Raw genomic sequence first — 17,717 nt, 5'->3', positions numbered from 1 at the left:
AACCATTTTTTTATGCTTGAAGCTATTCATTGACCTTCAATAGCATCAGAAACTTCTAATTCTATTTTTTTTTACATTTTTTAAATTGACAACTTCCATAAGTATAGACAATCAACCATACTAATCCCACCCCATTTTCCTCTTTGTAATTCCTCTCTCCATCATAACCCCACCCCTTCTCCATCAGTATCTCTTTTATTTATTTATTTTTCTCGAGGTCGGGTCTCACTCTAACCCAGGCTGACCTGAAATTCACTCTGTAGTCTCAGGGTGGCCTCGAACTCACAGTGATCCTCCTACCTCTGCCTCCCAAGTGCTGGGATTAAAGACAGGAGCCACCATGCATGGGATCTCTTTTATTTTGATGTCATCATCTTTTCTTCCTATTATGAGGGTCTTGTGTAGGAAGTGGTAGGCACTGCAAAGTCATGGATATCAGTCCGTTTTGTGACTGGAAGAGCACATTGTAAGGAGTCCTATCTTTCCTTTGGCTCTTACATTCTTCCCACCACCTCTTCTGCAATGGATCCTGAGCCTTGGAAGGTGTTGTAGAGATGAGAAACACCTAGTTCTTGATCTGGTTTCCCAAGTCCTTCTCTGCCATTTGAGTATGTCTACCCTGTCCCTTCCCTGGAATCACCCCTCCCCCTCTGCCCTGCCACATCCACACCGGACTCTAGGACCCAGAGTAGGCACATCTGCATGCTCATATGCATAAGCATCCTTCATGGCATGTTTTGACCTCTTCCTTGCCTCGCCAAGTCCTCCTGGTACGGCCCAGGGCAATCAAATGCAACCTCCTTTGTGAAGCGGTCTCTTTCAAGAGTAAGTGTGTGTTCCATGTACCCTATTACGTAGCACCTTGCTACTTTATATTCTGCTCACACACATGTCTGTCCCTGTAGCCTTCATAATGTTTGAGCAGGCTGGGTGGCATCTCTCACAACCCGTAGGTACCCAAGCATGATGCCTGGCACACAATAGGCAACAAGGAAGGGCCCAGTGGATCGGTGAAGGAGTGGGGTTGGCTTAAGAGCATCCTTGAGGCAGGAAAGGGATGGCAAAGGGCTTCCAAAGCCCCTTCCTGCTCAGGAATCTGCGGTGGCTGACATGTCGTCCCCGAGCAGCATGCAGTAGAATGAGGCGATAGGTGTCACTCACCTCACCACTCCTCTTGGCTTTTGAGTATGTTTTGACACAGCCTGGAATGTTTTTGGATACACAGCGTTGGTGGACAGTGTATTTACAGTCTGAAAAGAGAGAGAGAATGAGAAAAAAAAAAGGACTGTTTGTGAGTGACCAGCCACTCCCGACCCCAGCCAAGGCTTCTATCACCTGCTTGGTGGCCAGCGAGAAACAAAGGACACGTGGAGCTGGTCTTGCCTAATGGAAAGTCAACGTTCTCCCATTGTTCTTTGAGCAGAGTTCCCAGTTGTCCCCTGCGCTGCTTCTATACCTCTGACCCACCTCCTCATACTGCCTTCCTCTGGGGGCAGGAAAAACATCACTAGAGGGGGTGACACGTGGTGGTGTCCTGCCAAAGCCTCAGCCTTGAATGTCAGGATGGTGGGGAGTGGACAGAAAACCATTCTTTCCGTGGCAGTGCATGCCTGGGCCCAATTGTTGCCTCTGTCATGTGCAGCAAACCACATCATCTTGGATAAATCGTGTGAACTGAAGTTCCTGAAAATCTCTGCACCTACTTCTAACAAGGCTGCATGCACTGGTAGAACTCCTGTGATCATTAGAGATGGAATGTTGCAGGATCAGAGCCAAATTACCTTGGGCTACTTCTGGCCCATAATAGCCATTTATTTCCCACCTCTGCGTCTGACCTAACATCCTGGTGACTATCAGGTGATCAGGTGAAACCTTTTTGGAATGTACTAGCAGACCACCAACTTCCACTAACCCAAAGGCTCAGAATGTCCTCAGATAACATCTGAAGCTACAGCAGAGATTTCCCTGCCTTGCTACCACCCACCCACCAGAGGTTCCCACCAATATATTTAAAAAGTGCCTTGGTTTATGACTTCCTTTTGTTTTGTAGCTATAAAATCTTCTTGAAATTGTTAACACATTGGAACAGAGAATTTGGGGTAAGCCTGAATTTGTCTGTGTTTCTGGGCCATGGTCGCCCATGAGTGGGTGCAGAATAAACTTTCTTATCTCCTCTGAGGCAAGAGCTCTATGGTTTTCTTTTTTTGGAGTGGGGCAGGTTTGAGGTAGGGTTTCACTCTAGCTCAGGCTGACCTGGAATTCACTATGTAGTCTAAGGGTGGCCTTGAACTCACGGCGATCCTCCTACCTCTGCCTCCGAGTGCTGGTATTAAAGGCGTGCGCCACCACTCCCGGCTGCGCTATGTGTCGACAGTTATTTTAACTTTTCCAAAACTCAGGATTTCTCTGTAAAATATGTGCATACTATCTCCTTTTTCTCATTGCAGGGATTTTGCAGTATTAGATGAGACATTTGTGGGAAGCGCCGTGTACTGAGTCAGATTAGCTATTCCACAAGTCATCACTGCTGTTGTTATTATGATTACGCAAATAGCAGAGGACCACAGGCCTTGGACTTAACAGGAACATGTTGATGAAAAGCAGGTGAGAGCTGGATTTGAGCTGGTCTGGAAAGACTTGGACCTGCCCTTCAGTCTGTCCACTGAATGAGTTTTAACCAGTGTCTTGTCTGCTGTTCACTCCTGAGGTCGTTGGCATGAATACACATTTCTCTGCTCCCAGAAGCCTCTGGCTTCAACTCCTCTCTCCTCTATTCCTATTCCTTTCCCCCTTCTTTCTAAAATCATATTTTCTCTGTCCTTATCAATTTATTTCTCCTGTTTACCATTTTGGACCTTTCCTATCTTATTTCTAGTCTATCCCTCACTTGGAATTAGTTTCTTCTTTCACCTTCAATTTTACTCAGTGGACTATAAAAGGAAGCAGTGTATAGTTATAATTCCCATTACACTTCCAGGACATAGAATATGTTAACTAAAAATTCCTCCAAATACACGTGAAATAAATGTTGACTAGAAAACACAACTACAAGTAGTATGAGATGAATTTTTGTTGGCCATGAACTTAAATCATGTCTTCTCAAGGATCTGTGGTCCTTGACTTTAACGATATTGTAAGTTATCCATTTGACTCAGATAGACTCAAGACATGGCATAGAAATCTTGGGCGTGCCTTGCTTTTGGACCAGTAAGTGTGAACCTTCCAACTGCGATGCTGAGCTATTGTAAGTTATCCATTTGACTCAGATAGACTCAAGCAAGACATGGCATAGAAACCTTGGGCATGCCTTGCTTTTGGACCAGTAAGTGTGAACCTTCCAACTGCGATGCTGAGCTTCCCTGGAATGGTTCAACCCACCACATACATACAGAGCACCACAGAGCTCGGGGCAAGGCTTGCAGAAGTTCACTCACAGATGCAGCACAGGCCTTGCTTCCGAACACCCATCAGCATGAGGTGGCAGAAATTGCAGTAAGTGGGCTTCTTGAAATGTTTCAGGGTCCAGGCATGGCTTCCATCTCCCTGGCAGCTCTGTAGGGGGGTAACAGGAGATGAAACTTCGGGCCATTAGCTCCAGCTAGAGGAAGTCAGAGGCCACATCATGCACGTTCTTCTTTTTCTCTAAATAAGATTTTCTTCTCATGTTCTATCTATCTATCTATCTATCTATCTATCTATCTATCTATCTATCTAATCTATCTATCTGCCTACCTAACTATCAATCATCTACCTGTCTTTCTGTCATCTATCTTTTATCTATGTCTCTTACCTGTCTATGTAAAAAATTCTTTAAATGTTTACAGTCTGACTTGCAAACTTCTTTCCTTGATCTGTAACCTAAAGAAATGCCTGTGAATAAATAGCTGAGCATTTCTGTTCTCTGTCAGATGTTTAGCATTATTTAAAGCAATGAAAAGCTGGAAATGTCCTAAAAGTCTCCAAATTACTAAAATTGTAGTATATTCATATGACTTAATGGTAGGTGGCAATCAAAAAGATATTTATGGGCTGGAAAGATGGATTAGCAGTTAAGGTGCTTGCTGTGAAGCCTAAGAACACATGTTCAACTCTACAGATCCCATGTAAGCCAGACACACAAAGATGAGGCAAGCACAAGGTCACACATGCCCACTAGGTGGCACAAGTATCTGGAGTTTGATTATAGTGGCTGAGGCCATTGCATGCCAATTCTCTATCTCTCTAAAAAAATGATAGTTATAAAATTATCTAATGGCATGGGAATATGCTCTTGGTATAGTGCCAACTTAAGAAAATCAGAATGCACATCTCATGGTATATTATGATTTCAGTAAAAAAAAAAATAAGATCTTTAATGGAAAGAAATTTTGTGAAGCTGTTGACCAAGGTTAGTTATAGCAGGCAGCATTCTGCATTTATTTTATTAATTTTTTACTTTCATTTATATTTCCTGAATTTTTCCTGGTGAACATATGCTATCATTATGACCAGAAAAAAATAGCTTAGTAAAGCAATTTTCTTTTTGTGTTTTTGAGGTAGGGTCTCACTAGCCCAGGCTAACCTGGAACTCAGTATGTAGTTTCAGAGTGGCCTGAAACTCCCAGCAATTGTCCTACCTCTGCCTGCAGAGTACTAGGATTAAAGTGTGCACCACCATGCCTGGCTGAAATAGCTTAGTAAAAATAACAACTCATTGTGACAAATTTTTGCACACAGATAATATATTCAAGAGAAAGATAGGGAATTAAATTATTTTCTCCTAAGTGGCTCAGAAGCAAAATTGTCCTTACCTGCTGCATAGACTATGCCTTATCATAGCCACACAGCTTTCCTGGCATGCCAAGTCTTCCAAGTTTCAGGCCCTGGGTAAGCAGGCTGACTTATGGCTTTATCTTTGGGACATTTCCCTGCCCCCGCCCCCCCCACCATGTGTTACCCCTTCACCTTGCTCATAGGCTCTATCAGAAGGTGCATTGGGGCTTATCTGAACAGTCGTAAAAACAATGGCAGGGAAGAGATCCTTGGGAGGTCAGGGACGCAGATAGAGTCCAGTGTGCCAAACTCAGGTCTAGTTCTTATGTTGGGTCGCAGATGTCTCTGCGCTGGTCACTGTGGCTAGGTTTGTTCCTGGGCTCAAGACATCTACTGATGATCCCTGGAGGAGCCCATATTACTTTTATTTATTTTATTTATTTGTTTTTTAAGGTAGGGTTTCGCTGTAGCCCAGGCTGACCTGGAATTCACTATGTAGTCGCAGGGTGGTCTTGAACTCACAGCGATCCTCCTACCGCTGCCTCCTGAGTGCTGAGATTAAAGGCGTGTGCCACCATGCGTGGATTCATATTATTTTAAAAGACTTGTCTCCTTTTCTGGGCCAGGTGGAGCTTTTGTCTGCTCCCTACTTTAGAACCTTGCCCCACACCTGAATTGTACAGAACTAAGGTCCTTTCATCTGAGTCTCTACTTCCATATGTAGTTTCACACGTGGATAACAATTCTCCAAAAGATTGATTCCTTTATTCACTTGGCAAACAACTGATTTGAGGAATTTTTTGTTTATTTTTATTTCTTTCTTTGAAAGCGACAGAGAGAAGTAGGGAGAGAGAGAGAGAGAGAGAATGGGCGCGTCAGGGCTTCCAGCCACTGCAAACGCACTCCAGACACGTGTGCCCCCTTGTGCATCTGGCTAAGGTGGGTTCTGGCCTCGAATCGGGGTCCTGAGGCTTCACAGGCAAGAGCTTAACCGCTAAGCCATCTCTCCAGCCCCTGATTTGAGGATTTAATATAAGAATTAAATGAAGTGACTACAGCTCTGAACCCCTTACCAGACTCGTTGGAGTCCTTACTTTGTATCAGACACTGGGGGAATACAAAAATGATGCAAGAGTGCTGTTTGTTACCACTCTACAGATAGAAGCAGACTCAGAGAAATTACAGAATTAGCCCAAGACTACAGGTGACAGAGCCAGCAGTCAAACTGGGAACTCTTGGTGGCCTCAGAACCAGTGTTCTATCCATGTCCCTTTCTCAGGATTTTCCTGCATGAACAGAAGGGAAATCAGAGCCCTTTTCAACAGACTTGCTTCTTCACGTAGCCCAAAGGACTACAGTTTTATCTGAAGTCAAGGCAGTTGGCTGTCTCCCCTTTCTCAGCTGTTGTTTCTGTAGCAACAAGTCGCAAATGGACTGATGGTCTGAGAATTTCTGCTTGGGTTAGAGCACCACCGTGTGGCGGGTTCATGTCTCACATGGACGCTGCAATGGGGGAGCACCCTTCCTTAGGCAGCCAGGCTTCATGCCATGGCTAGATTTTCAGACACAAGCTTTATATCGGTTCCACTCAGAGATCTTTAGCCTTCACAGTGGGCCTATGTGATTTTTTTTTTTTTAAGACAAATAAGGGCTGGAGAGATGGCTGAGTGGTTAAGGTGCTTGCCAGCAAAGGCCAAAACCCAGGTTTGATTTCCTAGTACCTACATAAAGCCAGATACACAAGGTGGGACATGCATCAGGAGTTCATTTGCAGGGGCTAGAGGCCCTGGTACACCTATTCTCTCTCTCTCTCTCTACCTCTTTCTCTCTTTCATAAATAAATAAAATAAGACAAATAGGCAATGGGACATCTGAGACGTTGATGGGAGCTTTCCCTAGAGCCACAGATAATAAAAACTTATTTGGTACATATTTAAAATAAGTGCACAAAGTTTTTGATTAATAGCACCTACATTTACATCTATTTTTCTATTTTCTACTTTGTTTTTCAAGGTGGGGTCTCACTGTAGCCCAGGCTGACCTGGAATTCATAGTCTTAGGCTGGCCTTGAACTCACAGTGATCCTCCTCCTTCAGCCTCCAGAGTGCTGGGATTAAAGGAGTATGCCACCATGTCCAGCTTGTTTTCTACTTTTTTTATGTTAATTATGGTTTCTACAAGGCTGATCTGGCATTAGAGGGGGGAGACAGAGGAGGGAGCCATTGGGAAGAATACTGAAGAAAGGGGTAGAAAACAATGAACTCTTTCCATGCCAGGATCTGGTGAGATTCTGAATCCTACCAAGTTCTATATGGAGAAGCAAATGGGAACTATTCCTTGTGTTTAACATGGACCCATTTGGCGATATCCAAAGGAGAATTAGAACAGCAAGCAAGCAGAACTTTCATTTTGATTCATATTAAGTGAGCGTTGAGAGAAGTCTGTTACTTATCTGAGCTCATGTGGATTCTTATATGTAGAGAGCACTGGCAAGGGATCATCCTGATGCTACTGAGGGTGGTGGATGGGGCTCTTGGATTTATTTGGTGTGAGCCCTGGGGGAAGGTGTTTTACCCCACTGTTCCTCAGTTAATAGAATGGAAGGGATGGACCAGAGATCACAAAGGTCTTTTCCTGCTCTGACTTTCTAGGGTTTTGAGGGATAAGAGGATGGCTATGTAGTACCTGGTCCCTTGATTTCTCCTTAGCATTTGAGAAAAACTGGACATGCTATGCGGTGACTGAAAGCTTCTTAGTTCCTGAGCTCTGGAGATGAAGGTGAGCTTCCATTCTGAGTTGTAGGACTGTCAACTGGAGGCATGACCAAAGCAAGCAGCAGGAGACCAACCTCCACTTCCTGCTCTGTTCTTCCTGACAGTTCAGACATTTCCGAAATCTCAGAGAGGTACTGTCTCAAAGCTGTGTGACTATCCTGGTAAATATTAGTGTCACTGTTTGTGCTTGCACTAGCTCTAATCTTTCTAACTTGTGAACTGAAGTTAGCTCACTCAGTAAAACTCAGAAAATTCAGTAACTGACTGGGTTAGATGCAGGCTATTATAACCACTGATTTCACATTGAGACTTTACAGGTATTTCCTGTGCTGTCCGAACTTGGGTATTTTCCTGGACTTCCATTAGGGTCTTTGATTAAGTGGTCTCCTTGACATAAACTCTCCCTTTTGTTATCTTCCTCTAGTCAAGTCATATCCAATCCCGAGAACCAGAATGTGCTATCAAGCTGGGCTTGGTGGGGCAGGCCTGTATTACCAGTTACTTGGGAGGCAGAATCAGGAGAATCACAAGTTCAAGGCCTACTTGGGCTATAGGATAAGTTCAAGGTTAGCCTAGGCAATGTAGTGAGACCTTGTTATAATAAAAAGTAAAAAGAGGGCTGGAGAGATGGCGTAGTGGTTAAGACACTTGTCTGTCAAACCTAAGGGCTCATGTTCAACTCTCCAGATCCCACATAAGCCATATGCACAAAGTGATGCAAGCACCCAAGGTCACAGAGGTGCATAAGGGGGCACATGCATCTGGAGTTTGATTGCAGTGGTTGGAGGCCCTGGCATGCCAATTTTCTCTCTCTCACTATCTTGCATAAAAAGGCCAGTCTTTTGGGCTTGCCTCAAAAAAAGTACAAAAGAGGGATAGAGATATAGTTCAGTGGTAGATTGTTCACCTAGCATCATATTGAGGCACTCAGTTTAATTCCTAATACCAGGCAGTAAATAAATGCATAAAAAGATAGGAAGAAAGAGAAAAAGAATAGGGTGTCAAAGCCTTGCACATTCTTCAGAGATAGGTCAAGCGCCTGCTAGGATGTCTTCTCACCGGTACAACTGACACGTGGATGATGGAAAATATGGGGAGTGGGCAGTCAAACAAATCTTGGCTTTTCTTTTACTCAGACTCAGAACCTTAGTTTTCTATCTGCACAAACTGGGATAAACATCTTCTCTGGTTGCTTTGTTAGACAAGAGGCAATTCTTGAAAGCCTTCCCAACCAATAATCAATATTTTCCACCCCTCCCTTCTCTCCCTTCTTCCCTCCTTCTTTTGCTAGCTCTTTTAGCATTTTAAAGCCTAATTTGTTTAAAAGTTGGGATCCTTCCTTGAAGTTTCTTTTGCTCATTGCCCAGCTCTTGTAGGCAAATATTCACCTCTTCATAGCATGCAAGACAATATTTTTTTATTTTGTAGTAATTTAGCAAATGGCTGTCAAGTAAAACAATATCTTTTGGACATGAATAGGTAAAAGGCATGGAATTAGAAAGGACAGTTGTGCCAGCGTGGAGTGTGTGGCATGTCCACGGGTAGTCTGGGGCAGAAGCTTTCAACATTTATACCGATTACAGAGTTCCTGAATGGCAATGGGTCTTTGAATTCTGCCTTATCAACTTACAGAATCATCCATTCCCAGGAGGACCAACAGTGGGATGGTGGTCATCCCTCCATGGACCCATTCCTGAAGTGACACAAAGCCATCCTGGTCATAGTCCATCCCTTGCAACATCTCCTTCAGTATCTGTGGAATCCAAAGAACAATAGTCTGTTTTTATTGTGGCATTTCTGGATGCCTCTGTCCTTTTCTCTCTTTGGTCTTACTGATGTTTTCTGATTTCCTCATTTTTTTTTTCTTCTTCTTCTTTTTTTTTTTTATTTATTTAGAATAAGTAGAGAAGCAAGGAACTAGACTGGTAGTGAACAGACCAAGGTTTTAGGTCCAACTTGCTCTAACCTGACCATATGGCTTTAGATATGTTATTCCAAGTCTGTGTTTTGGGTTGGTTATCTTAAACATGAAAATATACTGCTGTTTGTAGTATGGTAGTGAAGATTAGAGGGCATGCATATAAAGTGTTTGATATAATAATCTGTTGCTCAATATCTCCCAAGTGCAGTTATTATTAATAACTAAATGAGAAGAATTTCTAAGATTCTAAATTATGTGCATGTGTATGTCTCTGTGTGCATGTGAATGCTTGTGCCCATGAATGTGTGTGCCCACGAATGTGTGTGTGTATGCACATGCATGTGGAGACCAGAGATTGATACTGGGTGTCTTAGTCAGTCTCCACCTTATTTATTGAGGCAGGGTTACTCAGACCCAGGGCTGGCAAGTTTGGCTATTCTAGCTGGCCAGCTTGCCTTTGGGAGTCTCTGTCTCTCATGTGTTGGGATGACAGGCAAGCTGCCATGTCCACCCGGCATTTATGTGTGTACTGGGGATCTGAACCCAGGTACTTGTGCTTACATAGAAAATGCTCTATCCACTGAGCCATATCCACAGCCTTTAATTCCTTGAGCTCTGAATTCCTGTCATTAGAATTGAGCTCTGGTGGAGAGGAGGGCATTATGATCTCCATCGCGTGTAGACATTTTTTTGTTGTTGGTGGTGGTGCTTTGTACATTGTTTTCTGGGGCATTGGGGAGATAGCTCAGGGGTTAAGGGTGCTTGCTTGTACATTATGTTTCTATGGGAGAAATGGGAGGTCAAGGTATAGGATTCCAAAGAAGCTTCCAGCCAGACGAGCCTGGGAGCACCAGACAGCAAGTGTTTGCATTCATGTCCTGAGTGTGTGCTCTCTCTTGGAAGCTGGCTCTGGAGAGAACCCATGTTCATAGAAACTCACAGGCCTCAGCTCTGTGGGATCCCACTCCAGGTACTGGGCAACATGTAGCATTTGGTTCACAATATGATCCATCTCCTAGAAAATATCAGGAGAGAAAATGTCAAAGGGAGAAAACAACCATTATCAAGAGCAAAACTCAAAGTCAAACCCGGTGGGAAGATGGGAGAACAGAACACGAAAAGCTGGTGCAGTACTCTGGCCTTTCATTAGAAGCACATTGTTTCTGCTTTGACCACAGAGGCCAGTGGACAGCAGATGCACACACACACACACACAAAATGACCATGTGTAAGTCAGAGCTATGGGGAAAGTTCATGGACCTCCTGGACCCACTTCTCTTTCACTATTGTGTTCTTCAACTTGAAAGCCTCAGGAAATTCTCCTGCTTTCTCCTTTGTGATTGCAACTCCCACAAGTGCTTACAAACCAAGACAGTTCTCTCTTCCCTTTTTTCTTTTCTCTTTCTTCCTTCCTTCCTTCCTTCCTTCCTTCCTTCCTTCCTTCCTTCCTCCCCTGCCCCCCTCTCTCTCTCTCTTCCTCTCTTGGTTTTGCAAGGTAGGCTCTCATACTGGCTCAGGCTGACCTGGAATTAACTGTGTAGTCTCAGGGTGGCCTTGAACTCATGGTAATCCTCCTACCTCTACCTCCCAAGTGCTGGCCTCTCTTCCCTTTCTTACCACTCCGCATCCCCACTATTTAGCAGCTGCAGATCCATCAGTCCCTCCCTCAAAAAGTCAGGTCCACTTATGGAGGGTTGCCATGCTGGTCCAGACTCAAGCACTAGGATTTAGATTCATTTTGGCATCTCCTCTGTCCAACCCTGAGCCCAGAACTCTGTGGACAGGATTTTTGAGGCACTTGCTTACTTAATAGTGATCCTTTTCTACCAAAGCCAAGCTCTACTTAAAAACCTTACAGATATACTGGATGTTAGTAAGTTAGTGCACAGAGGGACACACTGGGTTGAGGCAGGATTTGGTGTCCTGAGTGGGGTTTTGGAATTTAGAGGATGAGCAGAGGATCAGGATGACTAGAGCAGAATGAATGAGCAGATGGGGTCAGAGTGAGATAGGGACAGGATATGAGATCATAGAAATCATGGGAGAGTGAGAATGGGGTCCCCAAACATATCAAGACTTATGAGTGGCCGAAAGGGTTTATTGTATACTCTAGAGAAATGGAGAGTGATTGAAGGTTGTGAGCAGAGTTGATGTATTGACTTAAGTCTTCAGGATCTCCTAGCAGCTGAGTTAAGTAGGCGGCAAGCAGTGTACCAGTCAGGAAGATATTAAAATGTTCAGGACAGAGAATGATGGTAACCTCCTGTCTTCCTTTATCATCTATTTACTTTGTGCTTCTGCACTATGTGGTGAGATGTGTCGGTGTAATGAGGTGCACCTGCATGTATGTATGTGGAGGCCAGAGAAAGAAATGTCCGGTGTCCCTCCTCTATTGGTCTGTTGTTCTGCTGTAGTTGTCTTGAGACAAAGTCTCTCACTGAACCTAGAGCTGCATTTTCAGTCATACTGGCTGACTTGTGAGCCCCAGTGATTTTTCAGGTTGCCACTCTCCATAGGACTGGACCACAGGCATGTGTGCCCATGCCACCAGGTGCTGGGGAGCAAACTCAGACCCTCGTGCTTGCATGGCAAGTGCTCTTACCCACTGAGCCATTTCCACAGCTCTTCTTCCTTCCTTTATTTTCTTCTCAGCAAGCGTCTACCCAAAATACGTGTGTCTATATTTACATTATATCATATTATATTAATTATATATATTTTTGCCATGCTGGGTATTGAACCCAGAGCACTGTATATGTTAAACAAATGTTCTATCACTGAACTATATTACCAGTCCTCCCTCTTTTCTTTGAGACAGAAACTCATAATTCCCCTGCCTCAACTTCTTCAATGCTGGGATTACAGATGGGCATCCCCATGCCCTGCTCTGACATGTACTTGGCTATACTGTTTAGCACTGATGCTTGGAGTAGGGTGCAAGCTTCACTAGAGAATGGGATGTTGTCAGTTGGCTACAATAATGTGCCCCCAGTACTCAGACTAACACCTGACACAGGGTAGATGCTCAGCAAAGCAATAGTTAAGGCCTGGGATTCTGTAGTTTTCCCTACAACCCCACTCCCCACACTTTCTCACTGCCGGAGGGGGACTGAGGGCAAGAGCTTACCGCCTGGTCGAGGAGTCCATTCTCATCTGAATCATAGAGGCGAAACATGACTGCAAGAGACACACAAGTCAGGCTTGAGCTGTCTTCCAGGGGGCGTGGAGTAAGGGCGGGCTGTTTTGCTGTTGCCAAGTTTTCAGACTACATGTGACCATGACCTGGGGCAAAGGCCGTTGCAGCCAGCTTACCCTCCCTCTTATGGATGTGACTTCGTTAGGGAGAAGGTTGGACAAGGGAGGAAATTCAAGCCATCTGGCTTTTTGGATCTAAGCAGTGACTCTGTGGCCAATGAGATGTAGGTCACAAGTGTGATGCCTCTTGGTATCATCTGTATGGACTTTAAAACAATGCCCAGCTGACGGCGGGGCAGAAGCACGAGAATTATAGCTGGGCCTTGGCCTCTACTGCTTGTAGAACGAATTTGGAGTTAGGCAGATTAAGCTCTCGGTGTTCTCTGCCACTTCTGGGGGGTCAAGCAAGTTACTTCATAGTTCATACAAGGTGGCGGTTATAATAGTTTCTTTCTACTGGGGTCATTATGAGGATTAATATGAAATTATAACACGAAATTGATAGCGCTTAGCATGGAGAAACCATTTCATAGGTGATGTTATTTACTAATAGATGTCATTGATGATCATTTATACATAACATTTAATGTACATCAGGTACTGCTGTATGCATTATATCATTATTACTTAGTCCTCAGTAATAATGCTTCAGAGATGTTAATGCTACAGAAGATGTTACAGTTGAGTATTCTTTACTCAAAATGCTTGGGACCGCAGGCATCAGATTTGGGATATTTTTGGATTTGTGAATATTTAATATATAATGGAATATTTTGGGTACATGGCCTGTGTATAAATGGAGTACTATATTTCTTGTGTGTGTGCATGGGCCAGAAGTTGATGTTGGGGGGAGGGTCTTCCTTTGTCACGCTCTATCTTGTTTTGAGACAGGGTTTCTCATGGAAGCCAGAGCTCACGGTTTTGGCTAGACAGGTTAGCCAGCCAGCCCCTGGGGCACTCCTGTCTTCATCTCCTCATCGCTGAAGTTCAACCATGTGCCATCATACCAGGCATTTGGTGTGAGCACTAGGGATCTGAAATTAGGTCCCCATGCTTGTGTAGCGAGCAGTTTACTGATTGAGCTATCTCTTCAGCCCTTACGTTTCTTATACACCTTACACACACACACACACACACACACACACACACACACACACACACACAGCCTGAAGGAAACTTACTAAAATATATTTAGTGCATCTGCAGTTTAACCGCAATTCATCATGTGCAGTTAGATGTGGAAATTAGATAGAGGCTCAAATGGTTTTGGATTTTGGAGCATTGTAGATTTTTGGTTTTCAGATTAGGAATGCTCAATCTGTATACTGTTGTTCTAGAACATCAGTATAGCTTTTGGGAACATCTTCAGTCATGTTCTTAGCAATAGGGAGGTGATGCAGAAAAATGAAGAAATAGGAGGAGAATTTGGATTAAAGACTATATACTCATTTCTAGGGCCTAGAACCTGCATTTCACTCACACAAAAGGCAGAGAAAGGATCTCTGGGGTCTCTGAAGCAAGCAAGCTAAATATTTTTCCTTGTCATTCCATTCTTTAAGCCCTTCACATCTACTTTCTCTCTGGAGCCTCCCCTTGCTGAGCCTGCTCTGATATAATCCCTCCAGGTCTCTCAGCACATGACCACAATAAATTACTCTTGTACTGTCACTTGCCTCTGCATATTTTAGTGTCCCTGCCACTTGTGTTTCTTTTTCTGTGGTGAATACCTGATTAGAGTCTAAATTCTTTAAAAGTAGGGTTATCGATTTCCAATTCTTTGTGATTCTTCAGAATGTTCTGGTCAGGACACACAGCATATGAATGGATAGTTGAATCACCCCAAAAAACAATCTTCTTGGGGCCCAGGTGGCTGTCTAATGCTGACTTCTCTCTTACCCTACTGTCCAGGAACAATAACACTACAAACAGCCAAGGAAGTGCCTCAGTCTTCAGAGTTGTACCCTTGAGCAAGTTGTTTCACCTTACCAGGCTTTCTTACATGTAAGTAAAACAGTAAGTAAAATGAAAATGACTATATCATCCTTCCACGGTTATTGGGAGGTTGACAACAAGTGACAAGATGGACTCAAAGTGCCTAGCAAATATAAGGTATTCAGTTGATGGGAGGTATTCTTGTATTGGCAATAGGTTTCGAGTTATGGCTTCCAAAAAAATCACATGCTTGATTATTAGAAAAGAAAAGCTTACCTTGTTCCTAGTTATTAAAATTAAGGAGGGAACTTATTCAAAAAGATTAAATAAAAGTTAAGCAAAACTGAAAATTCTACGGAATAAAGACTAAATGAAAAGTGATAAGGAGGGGCTGCGGAGATGGCTCAGTGGTAAAGTGCTTGCTATGTACGTATGAGGACTCCAGTTTGGATCCCCAGCACTCATGTTAATTCCAGGTTGGTGTGGCTTGCCTATAAACCCAGGGCTCATGAGGCAGATGATCCGAGACAAGTTGACTAGGTAGACTAGCTGAATTGGGGAGCACTGGATTCAAGTGAGAGACCCTGCCTAAGGAAGTAAGGTACAGAGTGATTGAGGAAGACACTAGATGTCAACTTCTGGTCTCCATACACACACACACACACACACACACACACACACACACACACACACCACATACATGTGCAAAAAACAGCTTTAAGAAAAACTATTAGTCAAAGATGGAGAACAAACCACAAGATATCAGTCTGAAAAGCTACTTGAATAAACAATGAAAATATATAAGATAACTGGGAAAATGTAAATACTGAGTGAATATTCAGTAATAGCAGGGGCTCATTTTATCTTCATGGAGAGTAGTGCTTTGGTTGTATTTAAGGTCAAGCGTGACTTTAGAGGTATATATCCTAAAATAGTTACAAATGAAATTATGAGATTTTGGGATTTTCTTCAGGATCCAAGGGATGGGGAGGAGCTATAAACAAAGGAAGATGCACCAATGAGTCACCAGCGGTTGAAGGAGCATAGTGCCTATGTGGATGTTCATTGAACTCTCTGCTGTAATCTGTCTTTGAAAATTTCTGTGGAAATAGTTGTAAAATTTTCTTTCATTCCATGCCAAGAAGTTGATGAGAAACTGGAGAGATGGTTTAGCAATTAAGGCACTTGTCAGGGAAGAATAAGGGCCCAGGTTTGATTCCCCAGTACCCATGTAAGCCAGATGCACAAGGTGGTTCATACATCTGGAGTTTATTTGTAGTGGCTGGAGGTCCTGGCATGACCATTCTCTCTGTCTCTCAAATAATAAGTAAATAAATATTTTAAAAGGCGGGTAGAGATCAGTGAGAGACTCTGTCTCAGGGAAATCAGGTGGAAGACTAATTGAGGTTAAGTGTGGCATATGCACATGGGGCAACTGCTTAGCCCTAGGAGTTCAAGGTCAACCTGGCACCACAGTAACACCCCAACTCCCTCTCTCTGCTCACAAATATTAATTTAATTAATATTTAATTAAAGTATTTTAAAAAGGAGTTGGTGAGACCCACTAATGGTGAGAATCTGCTGCTTTTCCCTTATCAGTTATTAACTAATATGATGCCTAAAATTCAAAACTCACTTAAATGCTGGAAATAATTTGACACTTCACTTTTAATGCTAGCCAGAAAAGAGCAGAAATCTGCTTACTTGCCACCCTTAAGGCTTGCAGTTGGGAGCACCTCAGGACTATGGGGGAGATTTAAGCTCAGCTAAGAGCAAACACTTTCACTTTGGTTTTGGCAAAGCTCACCCTGGGTACACTTCTCTTGCTAATGTTTAAGTTTTGTTGACTAGTCCTGCCAACTGAAGTTTGACTTTTGTTCTGTGTTTCTTTGCTGCCTGCTTAAGTTTCCAAGTGAAGCAACTCCAAGACATTCTGTGACAAGGTCCTGTCCCGAAAAGCATGCTGAAAGGCTTCCAGATGTCAGGAAAACCATCACTGGATGATTTTCCTTTAAGCTCACAGGCTCCCTCCACTTAGCTCTTATTATCCTGAAGATGCTTTTGAGAACAACTTCGTTGCATTACAAGTTCAACTCCCTTACTTAGTGAGCCCTCTTTCTCTAGAGATCAAAGAGTTTGTGGGTAAGGGATGAATGGGGAAATGGACACAAGCCTTACCAAGACAGAGGTTTATTAGGAATCAAGGAAATACGTGGAATAACTCCTATAGTTACAGAATTGCTTGCTCACAGCACGGGAAAGAAGATCAGATGGTGAATACTTTTTTCCTAAAATATTCACAGAGGAAAGGCAGCAGTTTTCTGATTAGAGGCATGGAGGAAGTCCTGCCAGGGATGAAAGGAGTCTTAACTCCTTGATGGTTACTCTCTCCTCTCCATAGTTTGATTCTAAATGCCAAGATCTTAAATGCCATTCCCAACCTATATTCAACTGGCATTGCATCCTGGGTAGATTCTAGGTCACATTCTTATCACTGGTGGTGAAAGAACACAGACATCTACCCAGAGAAGCAGGAGACATATCCTGATCCCATACCGGACCCCAATTTGTAAAGGAATGGCTGGAAGAATCCCAGATCCTCCTCTTTGGAAAAAAAGTTGAGCCCCCCCACCTCATAGGATGAACACTTACATTCTAGCTTATCCTGAGGTCTTCCATTCTCCAACAGGGACAAGTAACATACAACATCCCTTAGGTACACTGTAGGGGATTCTGAACTTGAAGGCTGAGCAGCAGGGGTCTCCCGGGGCACTGCTGCTATTGGGTCTTTTGCCGGTTCTTGCTTCTTGGCCATCTTTGTCTCTGGAAAGACAAAAGGAGAGCATCCAAGGACACTCATATTTAGTAACATTAACCCGCCTTAAGTCCCCATTCTCTTATGGTTGAAAAAAAGTTTATATTGGTCTTCAAAAGCTTAGTTACATAGATACTATGTAATATGGACCTAGAAATCTTGTTTGTGATTATTTTCTTTGGAATGCATCTATGCTCACCACTAAACCACCAACATGATTATTTTCTTTGAACTACTTCACACTGATTCCTTTAAGTCTATTTTCCTTGCAAAAAAATTCATCCATTCTCTGAATTTTCAGAAAAGATGACAGTGATTCTTGGTAATC

The 17,717-nt window shown here is 43.3% G+C and overlaps 1 protein-coding gene across 1 annotated transcript in view; it reads right to left on the bottom strand.

Moving 5' to 3' along the window:
• Positions 1–17,717, bottom strand: part of Dgkg (diacylglycerol kinase gamma) — a 230,522-nt gene that overhangs the window by 118,355 nt on the left and 94,450 nt on the right. The window contains exons 6-11 of the mRNA XM_004654302.2: positions 17,227–17,397; positions 12,575–12,624; positions 10,388–10,462; positions 9,157–9,279; positions 3,435–3,552; positions 1,162–1,250 (exon numbers count right to left, since the gene is read on the bottom strand). Of these exons, the coding sequence (XP_004654359.2) occupies positions 1,162–1,250; positions 3,435–3,552; positions 9,157–9,279; positions 10,388–10,462; positions 12,575–12,624; positions 17,227–17,397 (626 nt within the window). The remainder of the gene's footprint in view (positions 1–1,161; positions 1,251–3,434; positions 3,553–9,156; positions 9,280–10,387; positions 10,463–12,574; positions 12,625–17,226; positions 17,398–17,717) is intronic.

Source organism: Jaculus jaculus, chromosome 5, assembly GCF_020740685.1.
Source record: "Jaculus jaculus isolate mJacJac1 chromosome 5, mJacJac1.mat.Y.cur, whole genome shotgun sequence".
Lineage (NCBI taxonomy): Eukaryota > Metazoa > Chordata > Mammalia > Rodentia > Dipodidae > Jaculus > Jaculus jaculus.
The sequence above is the reverse complement of the archived record's forward strand: the minus strand, read 5'-3'. Positions and strand labels throughout refer to the sequence as shown.